This window comes from Oryctolagus cuniculus, chromosome 3 (genome assembly GCF_051225735.1).
Source record: "Oryctolagus cuniculus isolate XC-2025 breed Fujian yellow rabbit chromosome 3, ASM5122573v1, whole genome shotgun sequence".
Classification (NCBI taxonomy): Eukaryota; Metazoa; Chordata; class Mammalia; order Lagomorpha; family Leporidae; genus Oryctolagus; species Oryctolagus cuniculus.
In genome coordinates, this window is record NC_142869.1 from 111,290,111 (window position 1) to 111,313,695 (window position 23,585).

A 23,585-nucleotide genomic window follows, 5' to 3' on the forward strand; every position below is an offset into this window, starting at 1 on the left:
AGATTCCAGGTGGGTTGAGGCCACTCTTTCTCATTGATCAAATGAGATTTCTTAGCTTATCAGATTTTCTTCAAGATTGTTGCAATGTCAAATTCTTTTTTATAACCTCAGAAACTGAACGTTATTGTTTAAGGCCAGTTCATAATGAGGTACTAAACAACGTTTACTATGACATTTTAAGAACATACAATACTACTTGTTTTAAAGCTTTTTTTTTTTTTGACTGCTAGGGGCGAAAGCCTATGCTGAGGCTTTAGGTCTCTAAGGATTGACAATCCAGTAGGAAGACAACACAAATATGCACACAATTAAATAAAGATTGAAATATAGTTATTAGCAATATTGATGTTGTGCAGCAGTACAAAACTAATAAACAAGTTATACAGAAAATAAGTGAAAGATCATTGGAGGGTAAGACAAGAAAAGAAAATTGAATGTTAGATTTTTAGAAAAAGTACAAGGAGAAATCAAAACCAAGTAAAAAAGGGGAACTTGTCTCAGGAAAAGGAAATTGAAACCCAGAAGGTTATGAGGATTGAATTGCCACATTAAGTTAAATGTGAGCATCAGGATAATATTAAGTGTGTATTGACATAAGTGGGAGTCAAAGACGTCATGGGGCTTCTTCCTGCTAGTTACCCTACCCAGAAAGGTTTACAACTGCTCCAGCACGTGATGCAGGACTGAGTAGCACAATGCCCACTTAGGCCTTCTTGTATCCTCATCTTTGTTTGTATATTATACTACAATATAAATTATTATGACTATTTTTTAACATTGTAGTTTTAGGCAGAGAAAACTACCTATTATACTATGAATATACTAATATTCTTACCTTAAAATTACAGCTAATAATTTTGAAAGGGTAAATCTATCACCGCTGTTACTAGGAAACACTGCAGCAAGAATTAAGGTAAACAGTCCTATGGGGAGAAAAGGATGAAAACAAGGTACATGAGCTTAGAGACTGTTACCATTATTTAATATCATCTTCATGGCTTCATTATAAATCTAACAAATTATTCTTTTGTCATTTTTAAATGACTGTGACTGCAGTTATCTAGGCTGAAATGTTCAAAGTCATACATCAAAATTAAACCACGTTTATCTTAACTGTACAGATCAAGGAGAGTTCTATTTATTTTAAAATAATAAAGGAGTTAAGCATCCAGAATAACATTCTGACTTCATCATATTCCAGCCTGTGTGCTAAAGTTATTTTTACCACTTCAAAAATACTTCTTTTATCTTCCAGATTTGGAAGGTGATTCAATTTTAAAAATAAAACACCTTAACATGGGGAAAATTATAGTTCTGAAAGAAGCTATTATATTTAGTTAAAGGGTCTAGAAAAAGATCTTTAGAAAGGATATGTGCAGGGAAAGAAAACTAGCTACAACTATAATATAAAGAACCAACTGAAATACTTCAATATATTGGCATATAAAAAATTCTGTAAAGTATCTGAAAACATAAACAGCACAAGACTAAAAAAAGAAAATATGAAGATTAAAAAGCAGTTACAATTACACTAATGTACCCTAAAATTAATGTAACAGCTTAGAAGATAGAATTTTATATACATATGCAAATATGTATATATACCAGAAATATACATGTATCAACTTTATAGCAGATTTGAAGATAAATTTCTTACCAGAAGTTGAAGACAAAATATTAACTATAGCAACTTGTGTGTCTGAAAGTGCTTCTTGATAAGACAAATTTGCCAAAAACCACTAAAAGAAAAAACAAAATGATAGACATGTCTGTATCTTTTATAGCAACTTATAGTGCTCCCTTTTTTTCTTTTCCTAAACACTTTTACCATGAGAGATTTTAAAAGCTGCTTCACATTAAAAAAAACCACAGGCCCAAAAGATAATAAACATTTGTAATCAGACCTAAGATCATGTTATCCAATTTCCCTTATGAAATTAACAAAAATTGGTTGAAAGTTACCTTTCTTTTTAAAAGAAAGTAAAATAAAATTAGGCATTAAATAACTTTTAAAATTTGTTTTAATCAAGCACCACTAGCACTCTATGAAGCTTATTTAAATCAAATTTAAATTGGGGAAAAATCTCAAACATTAACACATATATAGGTGAATAGCATAATTAAGAACTCCATTAAACTGAATGTGTCCATGCAGAAAGATGGAACTAGCTAGCTAGCTAGATTGATAAGCAAAGGCTACATTTACTTCATAAATTTAGAAATGTCTAATGAAAATTATTAGTTTATTGGTAATTATTTATATGATTATTATGAATCATCTGGGATTAATTATATGATTCTGTTTGGAGATACAACGCAAAGAAGTTCTTATAATTTTGGATACACTGAAGGAAGTTTTCTAGCTATGAGGAGGATTTTATTTCTCTTCCTTATCTTCTGCTCCTTAAGCTTGGGATATTCTTAAATTCCCAATCCCACACCTACTTTGCTTTAGGAAAAGGAAATAAAATCTTTTTTTGATGAAGGGTGATATGATGTCCAAAGCTCATTTATCTTCATTAAAATTGATCTTTTTTTTTTTTTTTGATAGCTAGATACTTCACTATTTCAAGCATGAGTGTTACTAAAGCATATACTTTACAGAAGTAAACTAACTGTTAGTCTAACTATTTTGGTATTTTTGTTACTGTCACAGATTCCACTGAAGACTGCCTTGTCTCTATTGAAAGGGACATATTTAGATCTCTCTCAGAATTTATAACTAAGTATTATGAAGTGCATAAATGTAAGATATCAGGATACTATCAGAGACAGCAGATGGCTAAGAGTCTAGTGATCTCTAGTCTATAGTGTAATTGAGGCTAAAGTCACAGTGCAATTGTGTCTATGTGTATGATTTCATCTATTTTTATTTATTTATTTATTTATTTTTGACAGGCGGAGTGGACAGTGAGAGAGAGAGAGAGAGACAGAGAGAAAGGTCTTCCTTTCCCGTTGGTTTACCCTCCAATGGCCGCCGCGGCCAGCGCACCATGCTGATCCGAAGGCAGGAGCCAGGTGCTTCTCCTGGTCTCCCATGGGGTGCAGGGCCCAAGCACTTGGGCCATCCTCCACTGCACTCCCGGGCCACAGCAGAGAGCTGGCCTGGAAGAGGGGCAACCGGACAGAATCCGGCGCCTCGACTGGGACTAGAACCCGGTGTGCCGGTGCCGCTAGGCGGAGGATTAGCCTAGTAAGCCACGGCGCCAGCCCATTATTTCATCTAAAGTCCATCTGATTTCCTAGATAATTTCACTTACCTATCTAAATAATAAGATGAGGTAGCAATTGATGAAATGGGTACTATCAGCCAGCGCCGCGGCTCAATAGGCTAATCCTCCACCTAGCGGCGCTGGCACACCGGGTTCTAGTCCTGGTCAGGGCGCCGGATTCTCTCCCGGTTGCCCCTCTTCCAGGCCAGCTCTCTGCTGTGGCCAGGGAATGCAGTGGAGGATGGCCCAAGCACTTGAGCCCTGCACCCCATGGGAGACCAGGAGACGCACCTGGCCCCTGCTTCAGATCAGTGTGACGCGCCGGCTGCAGCATGCCAGCTGCAGCGGCCATTGGAGGGTGAACCAACGGCAAAAGGAAGACCTTTTTCTCTCTCTCTCTCTCTATCCACTCTGCCTGTCCAAAAAAAAAAAAAAAAAAAAAAAAAAAGAAAAGAAAAAGAAATGGGTAACATCAAACATATACAGCTGTAGGATTCATAATCTATCTGTAGTTGAATCACTAGACAAGAGGCAGATACTGCCCCGAATTATCTTTCAGAGATTTTCTGCAAGAACAGATAAGCTTATCGGGTGTAAGTAGCTTTATTAACCCAATTCTTGTACTACTTTAATATTTAAACATTTTGCACATTTTCCAAACAATCTCACCAGTCTCTGCTAATGGAAGGTAAAGAAATAACAACAGAACACTTAGATGGCAGGCATTCAAAGATCATAAAAACTCATTAGCTTCCCAGAAAGACCTTCCCATTCTCTACCTCTCCCAAAACTCTATTCTCTGGCTCTCAACCCAGGGCACTCATAATAAAAGACCTATTCCCACTTTACTCCAATAAAAATCATCCATACATTATCCACGACTCATTCTATTACTCCAGAGTTGAGGACAACTACTTACTAATAATTATAGGAAATAATTTATATAACATTTCATTGTTTCATTCATAGTAATTCAGTTTTAAATACCCATAAAAATATTCTAAGAGATACTTAATTGACAAAAATTATATAAATTCAGAATATACAAAGTGATGATTTATGTATGTATATGATATATATGTATATATACACTATATACTAATTATCACAAATTAGAACACCCATCATCATCCACAGTTACTACTGTATGTGGGGGGTGGTAGTGAGGACATTTAAAACCTACTCTTAATAAATTTCAAGCAAACAGGCACAGGCGTTTGATGTAGTAGTTTAAGTTGCTGCTTGGGCTGCCTCCATCCTTTACCAGAGTGCCTGGTTCAATCCCCAGCTAATCTGCTTCGGATCCAACTTCCTGCTAAGGCACATCCTGGAAGGCAGCAGATGACAGCTCAAGTACTTGGATCCCTGTCATACATGTAAGAGATCTGGAGAGAGTTCTGGGCTCCTGGCACTGGCTGGTCCAGCCTTGGCTGTTGCAGCCATTTGGGGAATGAACTAGCAGATGGAAGATCTCTCTCTGTCTCTTTTTGTTACTCTGTCTTTCAGATAAACAAATCTTTTTAAAAAAAAAATCTATAGGAAATTCTGTGGAATTACTGTACTTGCAAAAATAATACTCAACCACATTTACATGATTTAATATAAAGTGTAAAAACACATACTTGAACAAATTAACATGTATAATAAACTCCTATGTGGATTTTTACTATTCCCTTGTATTTTATAACACAGGGTAAAATAAATATACTCATAATTCTAACTCTGAGAAAATGACAAACTCTGAAGAACTTCCTAAACTGCACTTGTGTGTATATGAACAGTTTCACTGTTGTAAAATTCATTGAATTACAATTAATATATTGAGGTAACGATAATCATGTATTAACTCTAATTCCCCGTCATGCCAGAGAGTAGAGTTTAAAGTCATGATTAGGGGCCAGCGCCGTGGCTCACTTGGTTAATCCTCCGCCTGCGGCGCCGGCATCCCATATGGGTGCCGGGTTCTAGTCCTGGTGGCTCCTCTTCCAGTCCTCTCTGCTGTGGGCCGGGAGGGCAGTGGAGGATGGCCCAAGTGCTTGGGCCCCTGCACCCGCATGGGAGACCAGGAAGAACCACCTGGCTCCTGGCTCCGGATTGGCGCAGTGCCGGCCATAGTGGCCATTTGGGGAGTGAACCAACAAAAGGAAGACCTTTCTCTCTGTCTCTCTCTCTCACTGTCTATAACTACCTGTCAAATAAATTACAAGAATAAATAAATAAAGTCATGATTAACAACAACAAACAAAAATTAACAATCTGAAAGTCTTATACTTTAATACAATATTGTCAGTATACAGTCTTTTCAAGTTCCAAACATATAATTAAGAAACAACCTACCACAAAGCAAAAAAAAAAGCTAATTTTTGCTACTTGAGTTGCAGTCAGTTTCCCCACAGTTTTTAATATAGATTCTTGTTCTTTCACAGTAGGATATGACATGCGCGACAACTTCGCTTCTAATGCATGGCTTGATGGAAGCTGTCGGATCTCCATGATATTACTGAACCTTACACGAGACTTTTTGGGAGCTTAAAAGGAAAGCACAACACAAAATCATTAAATGTTTCCCCTTGCAATCAATAAAATCTAAGTTGTGATTTAATGATAAGTATATACTATTTAATTCATCTATGACAAAGGAAACCAGAGTTATGTTATTACCTGGGGCATCTTTGTCTATTCAAAATAGTTAACTGGAAATATGGTTTCATCTATGAAAATGTTTGGAAGGTTTTAAAATGAGACTAACAATTAAACATGTCTTCTGGAAATGTGTAAACTGCCTGCTTCTGGATTTTAGTATGATTATTGTTTTAGCATTTATAATAAAATTTTGTTTGGATTTTTCTTCATGAATACTCAAATTATAAGAATTATTTTCTTGGGCAAGCATGCAGATTATTCCTGTATAGGTCCATTTCTTGTGAGAAAAATTGTGGGTAAACCCTATGTTTACACTGAACCTGGTATGCTTTAATAAATTCACAGAACCCTCAAAACTTACCTAATTTGCTATGAGGGATTTAAGGGCATATGGAGAGGATACTGTTCATTTGAAAAAATATATTTATGATGAAACCATACAGACTTTTGGTGCTTGGATTTCTGGTTGGATCAGTGCAAAAATGATTATATTGTATCAGATTCACAATCTAGACAAATGTGTAGAAGACTGCAGGATGAGCCAACACATGTGCAACAGAAGCATTACTGGGGAATGCCAGTCAGTCTAGCAAACCACAAGTTTAGGGCTGAGTGGGAGGCTTTAATGAGGCTAAAATTTCCCCCCCCCTTCAGAGATATGAAATTGTAAGATTTGCTCACTTTTTTCAGTATCAATGCTTGTACTCTCAGGTTTTTCACTTGGAAGATCATGAAATTTCACAGGAACATACAGAGGTTCACTCTGGAATGTAACAGAAACAGAACAAAAACAGCCAGTATAAAAGATGATATGGTGGCTACAATTTAAATGTAGATCCAGATACCATCCAAAACACCATGTTTACACGTCATAATTTTCCCAAAACATGTTTTTAAGGAAACTCAACTAATTCATCAAAGTATAATGACAAACAATAAATCAGTTTAAAGTTTGGAAATGTAATATAATAACATTGGGACATTATAACTAGGACAGGCTGAGCATCCCAAATTTGAAAATCCAAAATCCAAAATACTCCAAACTCAGATATTTTGTAAGTATGCTCAAAAAGTTTCAGATTTTGGAGCATTCTGGAGTTCAAATTTTAGGATAAGGGATACTTAACCTGTATTTAAATGTCATTAAAAAAAATGACCTCTCTCTCAGTTAACAGATTATCTCCTATCCCTTTTCATTCACTCTTTTAAAAAAATACATATTGAGCTCTGACTATGTCAAATATGGTTCTAGGTCTTAGGAACATAAGGGTGAGAAATGAAAAAGTCTTATCCTCAGTGATCCTGTAGTCTAAAGGGGAAGGCAGACAAGGAACAGCAATCAAATATACAGTTTGCATTAATAATATTTGCCACGGGGCTGGTGCTGTGGCGCATATGGGCACTGGGTTGAGTCTCAGCAGCTCTAGTTCCAATCCAGCTTTCTGCTATGGCCTGGGAAAGCAGTAGAAGATGGCCCAAGTCCTTGGGCCCCTGCACCCACATGGGAAACCCAGAAGAGACTCCTGGCTCAGCTCTGGCTATTGCAGCCATTTGGGGAGTGAACTAGTGGATGAAAGACCTCTTTCTCTTTCTCTCTCCCTCTCTCTCTCTCTCTCTACACCTCTCTCTGTAACTCTTTCAAATAAATAAATCTTAAAAAATCTTTTAAAAAAAGCTTTCCAAATTATTTCCTCTAACTACATAAGATTCAACAACAAAAGCATAAAAATTCCTGAAAACTTTTACACAATTAATAGGTAGCAACAAATGGCCACTACCATGACTTACTTCTTGCTAGGTACCAGGTACCAAGCAGAACAGTTAAACACGTGTACATTTTTCGCTGGTCTCCACAATAAGTTTATGAAATAGGTTCAAGAAACTAACATATAAAATAAACAAAGGAGGTGCTGGTGCCAGTTGGATTCCCTGCTGCTCCACTTCTGATCCAGCTCTTTGCTAACGCACTGGGAAAGTACTGGAAGATGGCCCCAGTGCTTGGGTCCCTGCACCCATGTGGGAGGTCTGGATGGAGTTCAAGGATCCTGGCTTTGGCCTGGCCCAGCCCTGCCACCGAGGCCATTTGTGAGTGAACAAGCGGTTGGAAGATATCTTTCTCTTTTTGTCTCTTCCTCTCTCTGTAATTCTGCATTTCAAGTAAAAATAAATCAATCTTTAAAAAAATAATAAAATGGTACACAATAGTATTAAAGCCTGGTTTGCCTAACCTTCCTCTAAAAGATCAGTATTTTTAGGTGATTCTAAATGACATCTATTTTTCAAATGTTCTCCAGGTGATCTAGTTTTCCAACCAGAAACAGTTTTATTTCTTTGATTTTTAACTCCTGACAATGACAAATGTTCAGTAAATAAACAAATAGGGTCTAGAAACAGACATGGTTAGTCTCTTTGTTATACTGTACTTATTATTGCTTCTCGGCCTTTGGCTAAGATCAAGTGTAGTATCTGTTCTTATCAGTTATACTGAACTTATCATTATAGTACTGGGCCTAACACAATTTGGTAGACTCATCTTATGGATAACAGCAAGGAATAAAGGAAGAATAGTCAGAAGGGTAGTCTGCTATCTCAGTTCTGATTTCTGTATTGACAGAGACAGCTGATATTAAATTACCTTGGCACATTAAGATCCCAAAGAAAAGAAAGGGCATTTTCTCTAAGTGTCAATAAACTTTTCTCAGTACAAACTTACACATTTAACTACACATTTAACTACAGTTCTAAGACACAAATAAAACAAAATGAAAAACTGTACTGTCAATAAAGTCACCAAACAAGGGCTTCACAAGCTGTTATTAAATTTTAGAGAACTTTAATACCATTCTCAGATAGAATGCCACATTTGGAAAGAAAAGAAGTACTGTAAAAACCACATTTTAAAGAGATGCCTCAGTAATGGTCTAACAAGAATGGATTTTACATAGTATCTCTCTAAATAGATTATAAATACTTAAGTAAATATGTTAATTATTTTATTTGCTTTCTTATTATCTGTCTCCTCCCTTACCCCAAACAAACACACACACTAGAACATAAGCTGTATTTTCAGAGCCTAGACCTAATGCTTAACACATATTAGGCACTCTAAAAAATGTGTGGAATGAACAAATGAACAATCTACTTACATATTCTTAGAGTCAAGTAGAAATATTTGTCTCTAAATGATAATGAGTATGAAGTAGAAAAGCTGGTAAGGAACAAAGGATTGTCCTTTACCATTTTCAAAACTAGTTTCCCCTTCCCCTGTCTCTTCAGAGGTAGCTGAATTGCTTACCTCCAAGCCCCAGGTCTCCCTGGGAAGGAAGAAAAAAAGGAAGAAAATACTAAACAACAAATTTCATAGAGGGCACTCAACATTGAGCTATAATTCCTAATATAGCTATGGTGCCATCGAAGCTGTATTGAGTTCTTCCTGCAGTGGCTCAAGTCCACCAGCTCCAGTGGTGATGAGAAAACTTACCAAAGAACTGTTTATAGTTGTATCTGTTGTGCAAGCAGCAAAATAACCTTCAGCATCTGCAAACTAAATATAACAAAAAACATACAATTCAATTAAACTTATAACGTAATATTAGTCAGACACAGCTCAAAAGAACAGAATAAAAATTCAAAACATACCTATAAGAGTATAACTACTACTAATAATTCCAATTAATGCCAAGTAATCAAAATGCAAGGCAGGTATTACCATTTTCATTTTATTGATGAAGAAACTGAGACTGATTGGTCTAATATCGAAGTTTATGCTTTTTACATAACACTCATAATAACATTTCAGGTAACTGGGAAGAATGAAAAGACAAGCAACATGTTGGTATTATCATGAAAATAGTTTTGAACTCATGAATCCCCTAAATGGAACTCAGGGGCTGGGTCAAACTTTAAGAACCACTCTAATGCTGTATAAGTATGACTTTATTTCCTACCTATAGCAACTCTCTCATTATCCTTGCTGGAAGTCTGAAGAGGTTAAATAACTTGTACAAGATCACACAACTGGTAAGTAAGAGAACAAGATTCAAACACCAGAGCCCATGCTCTCAAAGAGTCCTTTAAATCAGTAAGAAAAAAATAAAAGAATTCTACTGTCCAAGAGATATGGAGAAGTAACCAAAAACATAGATTAACCAAGATGCTAATAAATTGTTCACCCTCAAACTGGTGAATGACAGCATTTCTGGTAAGGGTTCAATCTGATACAACACTAACTGAGACTGAATTGGTACAACTATTGTAGAGGGTAATTTGGTAAAAAGAATCAAGAGCTTTAAAAATGAATTTCCCTTTTATTCACCATTATGCTTTCAGGAATTTAAGTGAATAACTACAGATAAGTATAAAGATATTTCCATTTATTGTATCAAATGCAAAAATAGGAACAATCTGTCAAAGGTAAACTAAAATAGGAAAAGATGATAAATTTTCTTTTTTCACCTAGAAAATCATGATATATTGTTGGGTGAAAAATAAAATTAGGTTAGAAAATTATATCTACATATATATAAAGAGAGATTAAGCCTATTCATGTTACATATATTTTTAATAGAACCATAGAAATATATAGTCTTATATAGTATCAAATATTTACAGAAGTCTTGGGATAGTGGGAAAATGGATAGACTATTCTTATTCTTCTTGTTATCATAATTTATCTTCAACAATGAACATTTATCATTACTAAAATAAAAAAATTCTTAAGAATAGCAGCATATATGCCATTATTATTCCTTCGTTATTTCTTGAATGGAAGAATTTACTATTTTGTTCTTTTGCTTCCTCTGTATTTCCTGCACATATGCTAGTTCATATACAATGTACTTCTACATGTAATACTACATTGCATGTGCACTTCTATCATGTATATGTATTACTTTTGCAAGGTAAAAGTATTCATATTTGTGACAAGTCAAATTTGTGTAGATATGGTATAGATTCTAGGCTTCACCTCAAAATCAGTTATTGAAAAGCCCCTGACAAAAATCAAACAAGTATATTTCTCAAAAAATAGATCAGAAATATTACTTTAACCCTTAAAAACCATTATACACAAAAGAAAACGACAAGGAAATATAGGGGTGACCAGCAGCTAGGGGAAGGAGATAAAGGGTTAATATTTAATTGGTACAGACTTTTGTTTGGGATGATGAAAAATTCTGGAGATGGATGGATGGTTGCACAGTAAAGTGATTGCGCTTAATGCCACTGAATTGTACATTTAGAAAGGGTTAAAATGGTAATTTTGATATTATGTATGTTTTACCAATAGAGAAAATTTCTAATAGGATTAATACTGGAGACAGTTTCATTTTCTTTATTCTCAAAAGTTGCCATGTTTCTATTTTTATAAGGAAGACACATCATTATGTAAAATATCATTTTCTGACACTATGAGTGAGTTTATATTAAATCAAAGAATATAATTTGCCAAACATCTGAAACATGTCCCAAAATATGCTATTTTCATTTTATAAAACCTTATAACCAACTTTATAACTAATTATTTGATATACAAGCTGCAAATAACCAAAAAGTCTACACATTCTTCTTTCTCCTTACTTTCATCTTTCTCTCCATATTAATTGATTTGGCCTAATTCAACAACTTTTAACAACTCAACTTATGTCACAGGGTGGGGGAAAGAAAGTTATTAGGTACTTTTGATTTCTCACAAGATATTCTGATACCATGTTAATCAGAAGACAAATAAAAATTTTGGACAAAAACAGCTTTTTCTTCTTTCTTTTTCTCCAAGGTAGGTTTTTCTTAAGCCATATTTTCACTCATTAAATGAACAACTTGATACCTGACTGACCTTATAGAAATTAATATATCTTTAAATTTTCAAAAAATATATACCTCCCCAATAAATAAGACTCAAAACTTACAAATGCAGCATGCTTGCCTCTAAATCCTCTTGTACACTGCTGTCTCCATGGCTTCCAAATAATAAAGCCCAGAAGGTACAGGACAAACATAGATGTTTTTGCAAAGGTACTGAAGAATGGTTTGTTGTACTGAGTAAAAACATACTGTAAAGGAAAAAGTTATACAGACATCTATGAGATGACTTTAAACCTTATTACTCATCTCCAAAAAAATAAAGCCATTATATGATTTTTAGAAGTAGTTCATTGCAATAAGAAAGGTCAAAAGGGATTATAAAAATATTTGTGATTCATTTCTGAATGCTTTATTTGCCTGGCATACAAACAATAATATTAACAAACAAAATAGCAATAACCTTCAAAAAAGTTTTGTTCAACATTCATTGAAAACCTACTGGGCAACAGTATCTGAGCTAAGGGCTAAAGAAAAATTAAATAGGCTTTCCTGCCCTTGAGGAACTTACAATCTAATAGAGGTGCCACATATAAAGAATATACAGCATAACATACTAAATACCATTACAGGGGTTCAGATTGCCACAGCAGCACCAAAAGGAAGACAACAATTTTTTTAAAGATTTATTTATTCATTTGAAATGTAGAGTTACAGAGAGGCAGAGGCAGAGGCAGAGAGAGAGATCTTCCATCCACTGGTTCCCTCCCCAGATGGCCACAAAGAGCCTGTGCTGCACCAAACTGAAGTCAGAAGCCAGGAGCTCCTTCTGGTCTCCCATGCAGGTACAGGGGCCCAAGGACGTGGTCACCTTCCACTGCTTTCCCAGGCCAGTAGCAGAGAGCTGGATCAGAAGTGGAGCAGCTGGGACTCGAACTGGTGCACAGATGGGATGCTGGCACTGCAGGGGGTGGCTTTACCTGCTATGCCACAGGGCTGACCCCAGATGACAACAATTTGAAAGTTGGGCTTGCTGCCTGAGAGGCAGGCTTTTCTTGAGATGTGTTAGAAATGCTGAAAAAGCAGTCAGCCAAAATGAAGGGAATAGCATAAAGAAAGGCAATGAAATAGAAGTGTGTGTAAAGACAACTATGTGAAGGTTAATGTTCTTGGGAAGTTATATTAAAACTATACTCTTCACTTAAATTAGAAAAATCAATTCACACTTAGGATTTTGTCTCCTAGAAAAAAATAACTTCTAATTATGTGCACTGAAAAGTCTCAGAAGAAATGATAACCTGAGAGGAATAAGCAACTCCAGGACCAGACAGCAGGGTATGCCATCTGGCACTACAATAAAGTATGGCTTCTAGAAGAAATGAGTAAATCCAGGTATGGAGAGAAAATATACAAGATGAGCCTGGGGGCACCTTGTGCCAGAAAGCAAGTAAGATGCTGAAGATTAGTAAGCTCATAGTAAAAGTACCCCAAAGCCAACTTGAAGGGGCTCCCATCTGTTAAAGATAGAACAGTGTAAACATTAAAAGAAATAGTTAAAATATTAAAAAATCTGAACAATCAACAAATTCTCAATGGTTACTACTAGAAGTTGCTAGATAATTCTACTCTAAAATAAAGACAAAAATTCAAATTTATTCACACTGTTATACATGAATCATGTTTCAAGATAACCAAACAGTAGTTATAAAAGAGCTCTTAAAGAATTCCAGCTAGGGGCTGCCACTGTGGCATGGCAAGTAAAGCCGCTACCTGCAATGCTAGCATCCCATATGGGCAGCGTTTCATGTCCTGGCTGGTCCACTTCAGATCCAGCTCCCTGCTAAGGGCCTGGGAAAACAGCACAAGATGGTCCAAGTGCTTGGGCTCCTGTATCCAAATGGGAGACCAGGTTGAAGCATCTGGCTCCTGGCTTCAGCCTGGCTAAGAACTGGGGATTGCAGCCATCTGGGGAGTGAAACAATGGATGCAAGATTGATCTCTCCTCTCTCTCTGTCTGTCTCTCTCTTTCTCTCTCTCTCTCCCCCTCCCTTTCACAAGAGATAAATAAATCTTAAAAAAAAAAAAAAAGCTTAGAAAAATCACTGAAACACCAGGACAATAGTCACATGGATATTCAATTACTAACTAAAGTTTGATGAGGAACCTTATAATGCTGAAGTGTCGTCAACCAAGGTGAGGCTTGCAGTCATTATGTGCTTTGTGTTACCATATGAAGTACCCAGTATCACCAAGGTATTTTTCCTAAAAACCTAAGCAGTACTTTACATCTAACTACCATTTTTCAGGAAATAAAAGAAAGAAAAAAAAGGTAAACACCTCAAGGAAGCAATCAGGGAAGTCTAGAATTTATTATATACATCCTACAGGAAAAGCTAACTAGCTTCTTCAACAAATCAATAGCATGAAAAAAAGAGAGGGGTTACAGTTAAGTAAAAAATTATTTCAAAGAGCCAACAAATTCATTGTGTGACCTTTGTTCAGATCTCAGTAACCCCCCCCCCCCCCCCCCGCAAAAGGTCTGGACACAAGGGCCAACCTGAATATGAACTATAAAGAACTTTAGCTAATTTTGTTAGATGTTAATGACAGTGATACGGTTTTTAAAATAACAGCACTAATCAGTTTGAGGTAAATAGACAAGAAATTATGTAGTTACAATTTGCTTTAAATACTGCAGGAAGGGCAAGGATTTGGCACAGCAATTGGGACACCTGCAATCCACATCAGAGTGCCTGGTTTGAATCCCAGCTACTCCACTTCCAATCCACATTCCTATTAGTGCACATCCTGAAAGGCAGCAGATGATGGCTTAAGTACTTGGAGTGCCTGCCACCCATGTGGAAGATCTGGATTGGGTTCCAGACTCCTGGCTTCAGACTGGTAAACCCTGGCTACTGTGGGCATCTGGGGAGTGAACCAACAGATGAAAGATCTCCATCTGTCTTTCTGCCATGCAAATCAAATGAAAGATAAATGAAAACAAAACAAAACCAAAAATAATACAGGAAAAAATTCAGGGCTAATGTTGTGATGTAGCAGGTAAAAGCTGCCGCCTGTGACACCAGCATCCCATATGGGAGCCCATTTATGTTCATGTCCAAGCTGCTTCACTTCCAATCCAGCTACCTGCTAGTGGCCTGGGAAAAGCAGCAGAAGATGGCACAGGTGTTTGGGTCGCGGCCACCCACATGGGAGACCCAGATGAAGTTCCTGGCTCTTGGCTTTGACCTGGCCCAGCCCTGGCCATTGCAGCCATCTGGGGAGTGAACCAGTAGATGATAGATCTCTTTTTGTCTCCTCCTCCCCCCATCCCTTTCCTTCTCTCTCTCTCTCTCTCTGTATCTCTGATTTTCAAATGCAATAAATAAATCTTAAAAAGAAAAGAAAAGATTTGAGAGAGGGGTTGACAAGCTGGCAAAATTTGATAATTGTTAAGCAATGAGTACCTGGAGATGAATTATACTATTCTCTTTACTTCACATGTTAGAAATTTCCAAATTAAAAATAATAATTTTAGTTTTGAAATACATTAAGAGTTTGATGAATTTGTCAGACTGCAGAACTAGATATTTTACATATGCTCTTGCATAATGAAGTTATAAAATAGCCTCTAAAATATTTTTTTATAAAAACAAGGGTTTTTTTCCAGCTTTATTGATAGTAACAGACACATAAAAATTGAATATAATTACTATGTACAATGTGGTATTTTCATGTATATATACATTATGAAATTATCTCCACAAACAAGTTGGGTTATTTTTAACCTTGCTTAGATACAAGTTGCAAAGTTACAATTTAATCAGATGCTCTTGTGTCCTAAATTTTATTATCTAATAAATAAAACAATTTAATTAAAACTAAAACAAAATTTAAGATATATTTGGCAGCAGGCATTTAGACTAGCAGTTAAGACTCCTGCATCTCACATCTGAGTACCTGGGTTGGATACTTGGCTCTGGCTCCAAGAGCCCAGCTTTGACTAATGCAGAGCCTGGGAGGTAGCAGTGATGGTTCAAGTAATCTCTCCTGAAACTCACATGAGAGATCTGGATTGAATTCCTGGCTCTTAGCTTCTGTCCAGTCCAGTCCCGGCCACTGAGGACATTTGAAGAATGTATCGGCTGATGGTCGTTTTCTGTCTCTCTCTACCTCTCTGCCCTTCCAATTTAAAAATTACATTAAAAAAAAAACAACATAGGTTTTGTTTCCTGTCAACATTCAGAGTATTACTTTGAGGTAAAAACCACAGAGTGTTAAATTAATCTAAAAAAGGTTCTAGAAAAATTCAAAAGTAAAAACTGGCTTGTAGTATTCCAAAGAAACTAAAAAAATGTTATACAGAGGATATAATGTCCATGTCAATTATTCATATATGAAAAGTGAGAAGACTTACAACATCTAACTGCTTCTTTCAACATTTAAATTCATTTTATAAATACAAGCTCCCTTTTGGAAATTTGCCTTAAGACTGCATCATGAGTCAAAATGTAGTAAATTCTGAAAATAAAAATGTCTTTTTATAAAGAATATTAAACACACAGCATTAAGTCTACAAATAGAGAAACTATTTCTAAACTCAAAGTACCACATCACTACCAATGGGTCATTAATAAAGACGAATTTTAACTGAAGGCAATCATTGTATACCATGTACTTTGTAACAGTGTTTGAGTCAGCAAACATATAAATGGGAAAGCACCCAGGCCTCTGCATAGTAGTGACCTATACATGAAAATCTGAGCACTTTTACTCTTGTCCAAAAACATTCTTATTTTATACTAAATGGAGACTGTTAGATTCCTGAATGGCTATTAATTAGAATATTTATAGAGAAAGAAACTGAATTTAGAAAAAAAACAAACACATTCAAAGATTAATATGAATTCTCTCTAATAAGTAATTCTCTCTAAAAGATACAATAAGACTGAATGAGTAGCATACATTGTGGCACGGCAGGTTAAGCTACTACTTGTGATGCCCCTATTCCATAAGAGTGCTGGTTCAAGTCCTGGCTGCTCTGCTTCTGATCCAGCTCCCTTCTAACCCACCAAGGAAGGCAAGGGGAAGCTGACCCAAGTGCTTGGGGCCCTGGAAGACTAGATGGAGTTCTGGGTTTCTGGCTCAGCCCCAGCTGTCGTGGCCATTTAGGCAGTAAAATACTGGATAGAAGATCGCTGTCTCTCCCACCATAACTATGCCTTTCAAATAAATGAATCTTAAGAAAAAGAAAACAAACAAAAAACAGGTTTTCACTTGAATTGACACAATTCATTATAAAAGAAAAGTAAATAATCCCACAATATTTAAAACACAATTTTTAGTAAGCATGAGAGTAATGGATAGAACTACTATGGGTTAAGAGAAATAGTGTCATTCTCATGTGACACCATTACTGAATAAGAGGTACATACCGAAGTGAGTTCAGAAGAGGCCACCCATATCACATCAACAAGCAGGAGAATAACAATCCCCAGAGCCATCCGCCTGCGCTGAGTGAAGCCACTGTTCGGGGAGTTCATGCGGTTCATGATAAACACACACACCATTTGTAGTCTGCTTTTCAGAAAATACAGATCTCATTAGAGATGACTTTGGAAAAACAAGCGAATAAAAAGAAAAAAGGAGTGGAACAGAAACACGTGACATTTGTTAGCTAATGTTCAGTATGAAAATCGCTTAGTATTTAAAGAGCCTGGAATTTACCTTGTTGTAAGGCCCTTTCGGAGATCTTCGAAAGCAATGCCTGAAAACCTGGATCTCAGTCTAAAAGGAGGTGAAGAACTCAGCACACCTAAAAACCACAAAACACTGCTTACGAAAACGTCAACTCAAGATTTATCACATCTTTTCCACCCCTCACGTTCAGACTGAAAGCAAATGAAAACATCAAAGTGTCAAGCATAATGGACACCTTTCCCTGTGCCCTTTCCCTGTGCCCCTCAGATCAGACTCTGAGGGGTACGCTGTATGGGGAGAGCAATATTCCAGTCAGCTTATTTAAGAACAGTTAGCTGTTTGAAGACAGCTGCTCCGAGTCTCACAAATGCACAACTCCATTCATGTCTCCTTGCAGAGGAATTCACCCCAGAGACAAGGTCCAGACACACGCCCGTTTCTACAAATGTGTTTTCTGCATCTAAGCTCCCGGGGTGGAATTCGCTGATTGGAGAGGCAGTGATCTGCAGTGGGTCTTGAAGGCACCTTTCCAACCCCCTTAACGTGGTAGAGGAAAAGGATCCTCCACGCTCCCCCACCCACGCCTGTCACTACATCTCGTTATTTCAGATCCAAGCAGTAATTCTTCAGGAAGGGAAGAAGCAGCTGTTAAAAAGGAAACACCCCCACCCCACCCCTTTTTTTTTGGAGGAAAAAAAGTTAAGTCGGTGGCGCCTCCGGTGAAAGAGAGGTAAAGCCCCAGGCGACCACGCACGAGCAGCTGGCTTAATCGCTGGAGTCTGGAGCCGGGTCAGAAGCCCCTGTCAGCCGACCGCTCTCTCCACCCCTCGAGACCACCATCAGCGGTCCTGTCAAGGCGCTAGCAAAGGCTGCAGGTGGGCTGTTCGCGGGCACTTGGTTCCGGCTTCGGCTCCGGGTGACTTCGGGGCCCTTCCCTGCCTGCCTACCTGGCCTTCCTGCCCCGCGATGGCGTCGTGGCGGCACCATGAGCGGACCCGGCCCGGTCCCGCCGTCGCCCAGCGCCACGGCCGCGGCCTCGGACTCACAGAGCTGTCACTGCGCTCGACATCGCGCCGCGGTGGAGGCAGAGCCCCTGAAGCCGCGTGCCCCACAGGGCAAGGCCGCCGACACCTCCCAACTCCACTCGGGCCGGGAGGGCGGGGAGTGAGCAAGGGGAAGGGACAGTGCAAGCTGCGATGGCCGCGGAGGCCCGGAGCTCGGCCCTGGCTCCGGCCCCGCCCCCGGCCGGCCAGCTCCGCGGCCCCGCCCCCCGACCCGACGGCGGCGCGCGGGCTACGTCACGTCGCGGCGACGGCAGACCGTGGGTGCATCTCCACGGTGACTTGGCAGCGCCCAGCGATGTATTGCCCGGAATGCCGCGCCCATCAAGGAGATGCGTCGGTGACGCGGTCGGGGAGCCGCGATAGGAAGAAAGGAAGTAGGGTGAGGCGGAGGGAGAAAGAGGGAAGCTGGCGGCGCTGGGTGGGGAAGAGAGCGAGCAGGGAAGTGAGAGCCTCTAGGCAACCCCTCCCTAGAACCTACGCGAGCAGCTCCCTCTCCTGCTGAGTTGGTAACTTTTGTCACCCGTTTCTCGAAGAGGGGAGTGGAAAGCAAAGTGGCCTGGGAATACTTTGGGTTCCTGGAAACTTTCATATGTAGACTACATCCTAGCTCTTGAACTGACAAGCTGTATCTTAGGGCAAAATATTTCTCACGTGGCACCTCAATGTCTTCATCTAAAGAATGGGGATAATGAAAGTACCTGCCGTTATCTGCCGTGTGTGTGTGTGGATGGATTATGTGAGTTTACAAATGTAAAGGGCTTATATGTCGATTCGTGGCACATAGACTCCAAGTGGTCGGCATCTTGACTTACAGTTGGAAAACAAAAATGAGGTTTAAGAATTCTGTAAGATAACTGGTATTGACTATCACAAGTGCCTTTTTAAAAAGATTTATTTTATTTGAAAAGCAGAGTTACAAAGAGAGAGAGAGGGAGGGAGAGACAGAGAAGGATCTTCCATCTGCTGGTTCACTCCCCAAATGGCCGCATTCGGTGGGGCTGGACCAGACTGCAGCCAGGAGCCTCTTCCAGGTCTCCCACATGGATGTAGGGGCTCAAGCACCTGGGCCATGTCCCACTGCTTTTCCAGACCATCAGCAGGGAGCTGGATCCAAGTGAAGCAGCGGGGACTGGACCTAGTGCCCAAACGGGATGCTTAACATGCCGGCCTCCACAAATGCGTTTTTGACATCTTAGTACGATGAAATTATGGGATTGACATTACTTTTTAAGTCTTCTTTGTTTCACAGAAATTTAATATATATTCATATGACCAAAAAGCACCAATGAACATTGTTGTGTTGATCTAATCAGTTTCTAATAAACTCTCAACATCAAGCATTTATAATAAATAAGTCAGAAATGTATTCTAGTAAGTTGTGCAGAGTAGAAAAACAGGAAAGGGGAGGGTTGCGGGTGGGAGGGAAGTTATGGGGAGGGAAGCCATTGTAATCCATAAGCTGTACTTTGGAAATTTATATTCATTAAATAAAAGTTTAAAAAAAAAAGAAAAACAGTCATCTACTTGCAATTGTTATTCAGGGGAAATTTGGTTGCAGATATTAATCAAATTATTCCAGAAGTAGTTTATTCTTTTCTTTCTTTCATTAACATTCTAAAGGATGTCAGGGTTGTAATATACTTAGAAATTTTTTATTCTACATGTATGACACATAGTCTGAAAACAGAATGCTACTGCAACTATTCCTCATGATCTAAGAGCCAGGAAAGCCATGTTCTATTTCCTAATCTCACCACAATTTGTTATGTACCCTTGTAGATTACACTACCCCCACTGTGCCTCAGTTCTCCACTATATTCTCAGCACCAAAACTAGTGCCTAGCAGAGTTGGCAGTCAGTGGTTAATGAACTTGAACATCCTTCTGTGTCTTGAACTTTTCCTTATACATAATTCCTCTCCCAAGTCTCCATTTATGTCATTTGGTAGTACCATTTTCCTGATCTCAGTCCTAATCTTTTCTTTTTAATTAATTTCCCTGTTATTCTTCAAACTTGATCACTTTTAAATCCTTTTGAAATCTCTTCATTGTAAACCCTCACAATTCATCAGGTGATAATTCTGACACCTTCGAAAAATTCCCTGAAATCTACTCCAGAGAAAATAATTTCCCCAATACATATACTACAAAATTAATATGAAAGCAAAGGATGTGTGTGTGTTAATAGTTGAATGCAGCTATAACCTGTACATTCCACATGTGCAAATAACCTTCAAATGAGTACAACAAAGGATATTTACAGTCAGCTTTGTATATCTGAGGATTCTTTATCTATTTGATGGGAAAATGCATCTTCCTTGAACATGTACAGACTTCATGTCTTTAATCCCCAAATCCTGTAATATAGACTAAGCACTATTTACATAGCATTTATGTTGTATATTAGGTATTATAGCTAATCTAGACGAGTCAAAACACGTGGGAGAATGTGTGAGAGTATATGCAAACACTATGCTAGTTTAAATAAGGGACTTGAACATCAGAGGATTTGGTATCTGAGGGTGCTAAAACCAGTCCTCAGATACTGAGACAGCTGTACTCAAAACTTACTATAGCAAAGCAGACAGCCATAGTCACTTGTGTTCAGCAGTGAACACAAAGGCAATCAGTGCAATGTGGAAGCTTTATTGGGACAAGGAGGAAAGGCTTCATGGATGCCCTCCAACCCTGATTGGGGTTTTATATAGGGATGATGGAGGCAGGTTAACTAGAAGAAAGGCATCCTATATAGTTAGTTAAGGGGTACATATTTGGCTTTCTCTGGTTGGTCCAAAGTTGGAAATAAGACAAAAACTAAGGAAACTGGCAGCTGTTGATCAAGTCCTAGTCATTTGGAGTTGCTGGCTTCAGAGATTGTGGTTGCTTTTCTGAACTGGTTGCTTCAGAGGTTGTGGGTCAGAGTTCTATTTTTATATATGCTCTGGCCATTGTCCATGTGTATATTTAGTGTCTGTCTCACAACAGTCTACTGCATATATCATCATATTCTCTACAATACCTACCAGATTGCTGGGCACACAGCTTGATAAATACTCAATTTTGTTTCTAAGATACAGCTAAACTAAGGTTCACAATTTTAAAATATATATTATATATTTTTAAATATAGATATGTAAAAGACTTCTTTTAGATTTGAACTTTACTGCATTTTGAATTTGAACCTTACTGTGAATTATATGCCATAGTGGAGGCCATAAACTTAGGAGGTTCTGAGATACTTAAGGTACTAAGGGTTATTGTATGCAATCAAGTCCTAGATTTTGTGGGGTTTAGTGGCAAGGTGGAGGAGCAAAATGTCAACAGAGATGTGAATGAAAGTTCTAAACATCTACAGAGTAACCATCTCGGCAGTACTGGATGGAAGTCCACTCGTAGGTTGATGCCCACTCATTGAGGGCATGGACCAGAGTTCTGAGTGCTTGATGTGTCTGGATAGCTATAGATGGAGAAGACTTTGGAAAAGAGAGAATCTAAGCTTGATTTTAATGATGGGGAGAACTGTGATAAAGGGATAATATTTTTTTCTAAGTGAATAAAATATAACCAAAAGAAAAAGGTGTGTTCGGAGACAAGTTATAAAACTGGTTTGGCAGAGCACAGCATGTATGTAGAGAAGCAATGGGAAATAAGACAGGTCAGGTGAGTTCTGGGGATATTGACACCTGCTCTAGAAACTAGATTAGAGATTTGGGACTTTTAATTTGCATATAATGAAAACCTAAGGGTTTTTAAACAAGAAAGAAACACTTTAGTGAATCAGAAATTATTAAATATCCACATGATGTCTACTATGTGTTGGGACTGTGTCAAGAGTACCACATAGGGGCCGGTGCCGTATCGTAGTAGGTTAATCCTCCACTTTTGGTGCCAGCATCCCATATGGGCTCCGGTTCTAGTCCTGGCTGCTCCTCTTCCAATCCAGTTCTCTGCTATGGGCTGGGAAAGCAGTGGAAGATGGCCCAAGTCCTTGGGCCCCTGCACTCACATAGGAGACCTGGAAGAAGCTCGTGGCTCCTGGCTTCGGATTGGCACAGCTCCGGCGGTTGCGGCCATTTAGGGAGTGAACCAATGGATGGAAGACTTTCTGTCTCTCCCTCTCACTGTCTGTAACTCTGACTTTCAAATAAATAAATAAAATCTTTAAAAAAAAAAAAAAAGAGTACCACATAAGGCGTGGGCCTACTTTCAAGGAAATTATGGGATAGAGAAAATTGATTCTCTAAATAGAGAACGTATATTCCAAGCTTGAAGATGCTGAGTCTAAATGCACTTCTCAAGTATCCTTTTAGCACCCTGTACCCATACTGGACACTAAATTGATGGTCATTTTGAAAATGGTCTCAATTGTCACTTCCTTATATCTTACTGTTGAAGGCATCGTTGGGAGGGAAGTGAATAATAAAGTAAAAGGCTCATCTGATTATCTCTGACCAATTTAAAGTGGCCCTGTTCATGCCCACCCAGTGCCTGAAACCAGGTGACGCAGGCGACCTGCCAGCTGAATGGCCCAAGCAGCAGACTAGCATGTGGTAATAAGGAGCTTATTGATGCCACACCTGATCTGAAGCTAGGAGCCAGGAGCTTCTGGGTCTCCCATGCGGGTGCAGGGGCCCAAGGACTTGGGCCATATTCTACTGCTTTCCCAGGCCATAGCAGAGAGTTGGATCGGAAGTGGAGCAGCCGGGTCTCCCCGGCGCCCACGTGGGATGCCAGCGCTTTAGGCCAGCATTAACCCGCTGAGCCACAGCGCCAGCCCCGCTGTCTCCTGTTTTAAGCAAAGACTTCCAAAGCACAGAACAACCAACTATCAAAGACCATAACAGTCTAAGGTCAGATTTTAGACAGTCCATGTGGAACTCAGAAACAGGGGTTTCGAACTTAGTGATAACATCAGCACACTATTCAAATCAAAGCTATATTTGTAGAATAAGAATCCATGACGAGTTAAAAAGAATTTACTTGAAGAGAGTTTTCACTTTATGTAAATATCTCTGATTCCTTAGGGATTTTGAAGGTCTGCTTCTCCCTTTCTTAACCCAAGCAAGGGGAAAGGTGCTCTTCAAAAGAACATTCAAAGATCTTGCCTTATGTTTTCTGTTGTTAATATTTATTTATTTTATGTATTTAAAAGACTGAGAGGTCTTCCA

General features: G+C 38.5%; 1 protein-coding gene, 1 long non-coding RNA gene and 1 pseudogene across 3 annotated transcripts in view; 2 read left to right on the top strand and 1 right to left on the bottom strand.

The window, feature by feature from the left end:
* SLC35F5 (solute carrier family 35 member F5) overlaps positions 1-18,440 on the bottom strand; it is a 47,896-nt gene extending 29,456 nt beyond the window's left edge. The window contains exons 1-9 of one of the 2 annotated variants that reach the window (XM_002712407.6): positions 18,302-18,440; positions 17,382-17,469; positions 17,090-17,231; positions 11,762-11,905; positions 9,337-9,399; positions 6,537-6,618; positions 5,550-5,740; positions 1,658-1,739; positions 836-923 (exon numbers count right to left, since the gene is read on the bottom strand). In XM_002712407.6, the coding sequence (XP_002712453.3) occupies positions 836-923; positions 1,658-1,739; positions 5,550-5,740; positions 6,537-6,618; positions 9,337-9,399; positions 11,762-11,905; positions 17,090-17,231; positions 17,382-17,469; positions 18,302-18,341 (920 nt within the window). In that variant the 5' untranslated portion in view covers positions 18,342-18,440. Of the gene's footprint in view, positions 1-835; positions 924-1,657; positions 1,740-5,549; positions 5,741-6,536; positions 6,619-9,336; positions 9,400-11,761; positions 11,906-17,089; positions 17,235-17,381; positions 17,470-18,301 lie in introns of both variants that reach the window. The other variant, XM_008258490.5, reaches the window with a different exon arrangement.
* Positions 8,284-8,389, top strand: LOC127491943 (U2 spliceosomal RNA; annotated as a pseudogene).
* The window catches only part of LOC103348744 (uncharacterized), a 45,827-nt gene continuing 40,562 nt past the window's right edge, over positions 18,321-23,585 (top strand). Inside the window, exon 1 of the long non-coding RNA XR_007920691.3 lies at positions 18,321-18,797. This is a non-coding gene — a long non-coding RNA (uncharacterized LOC103348744). The remainder of the gene's footprint in view (positions 18,798-23,585) is intronic.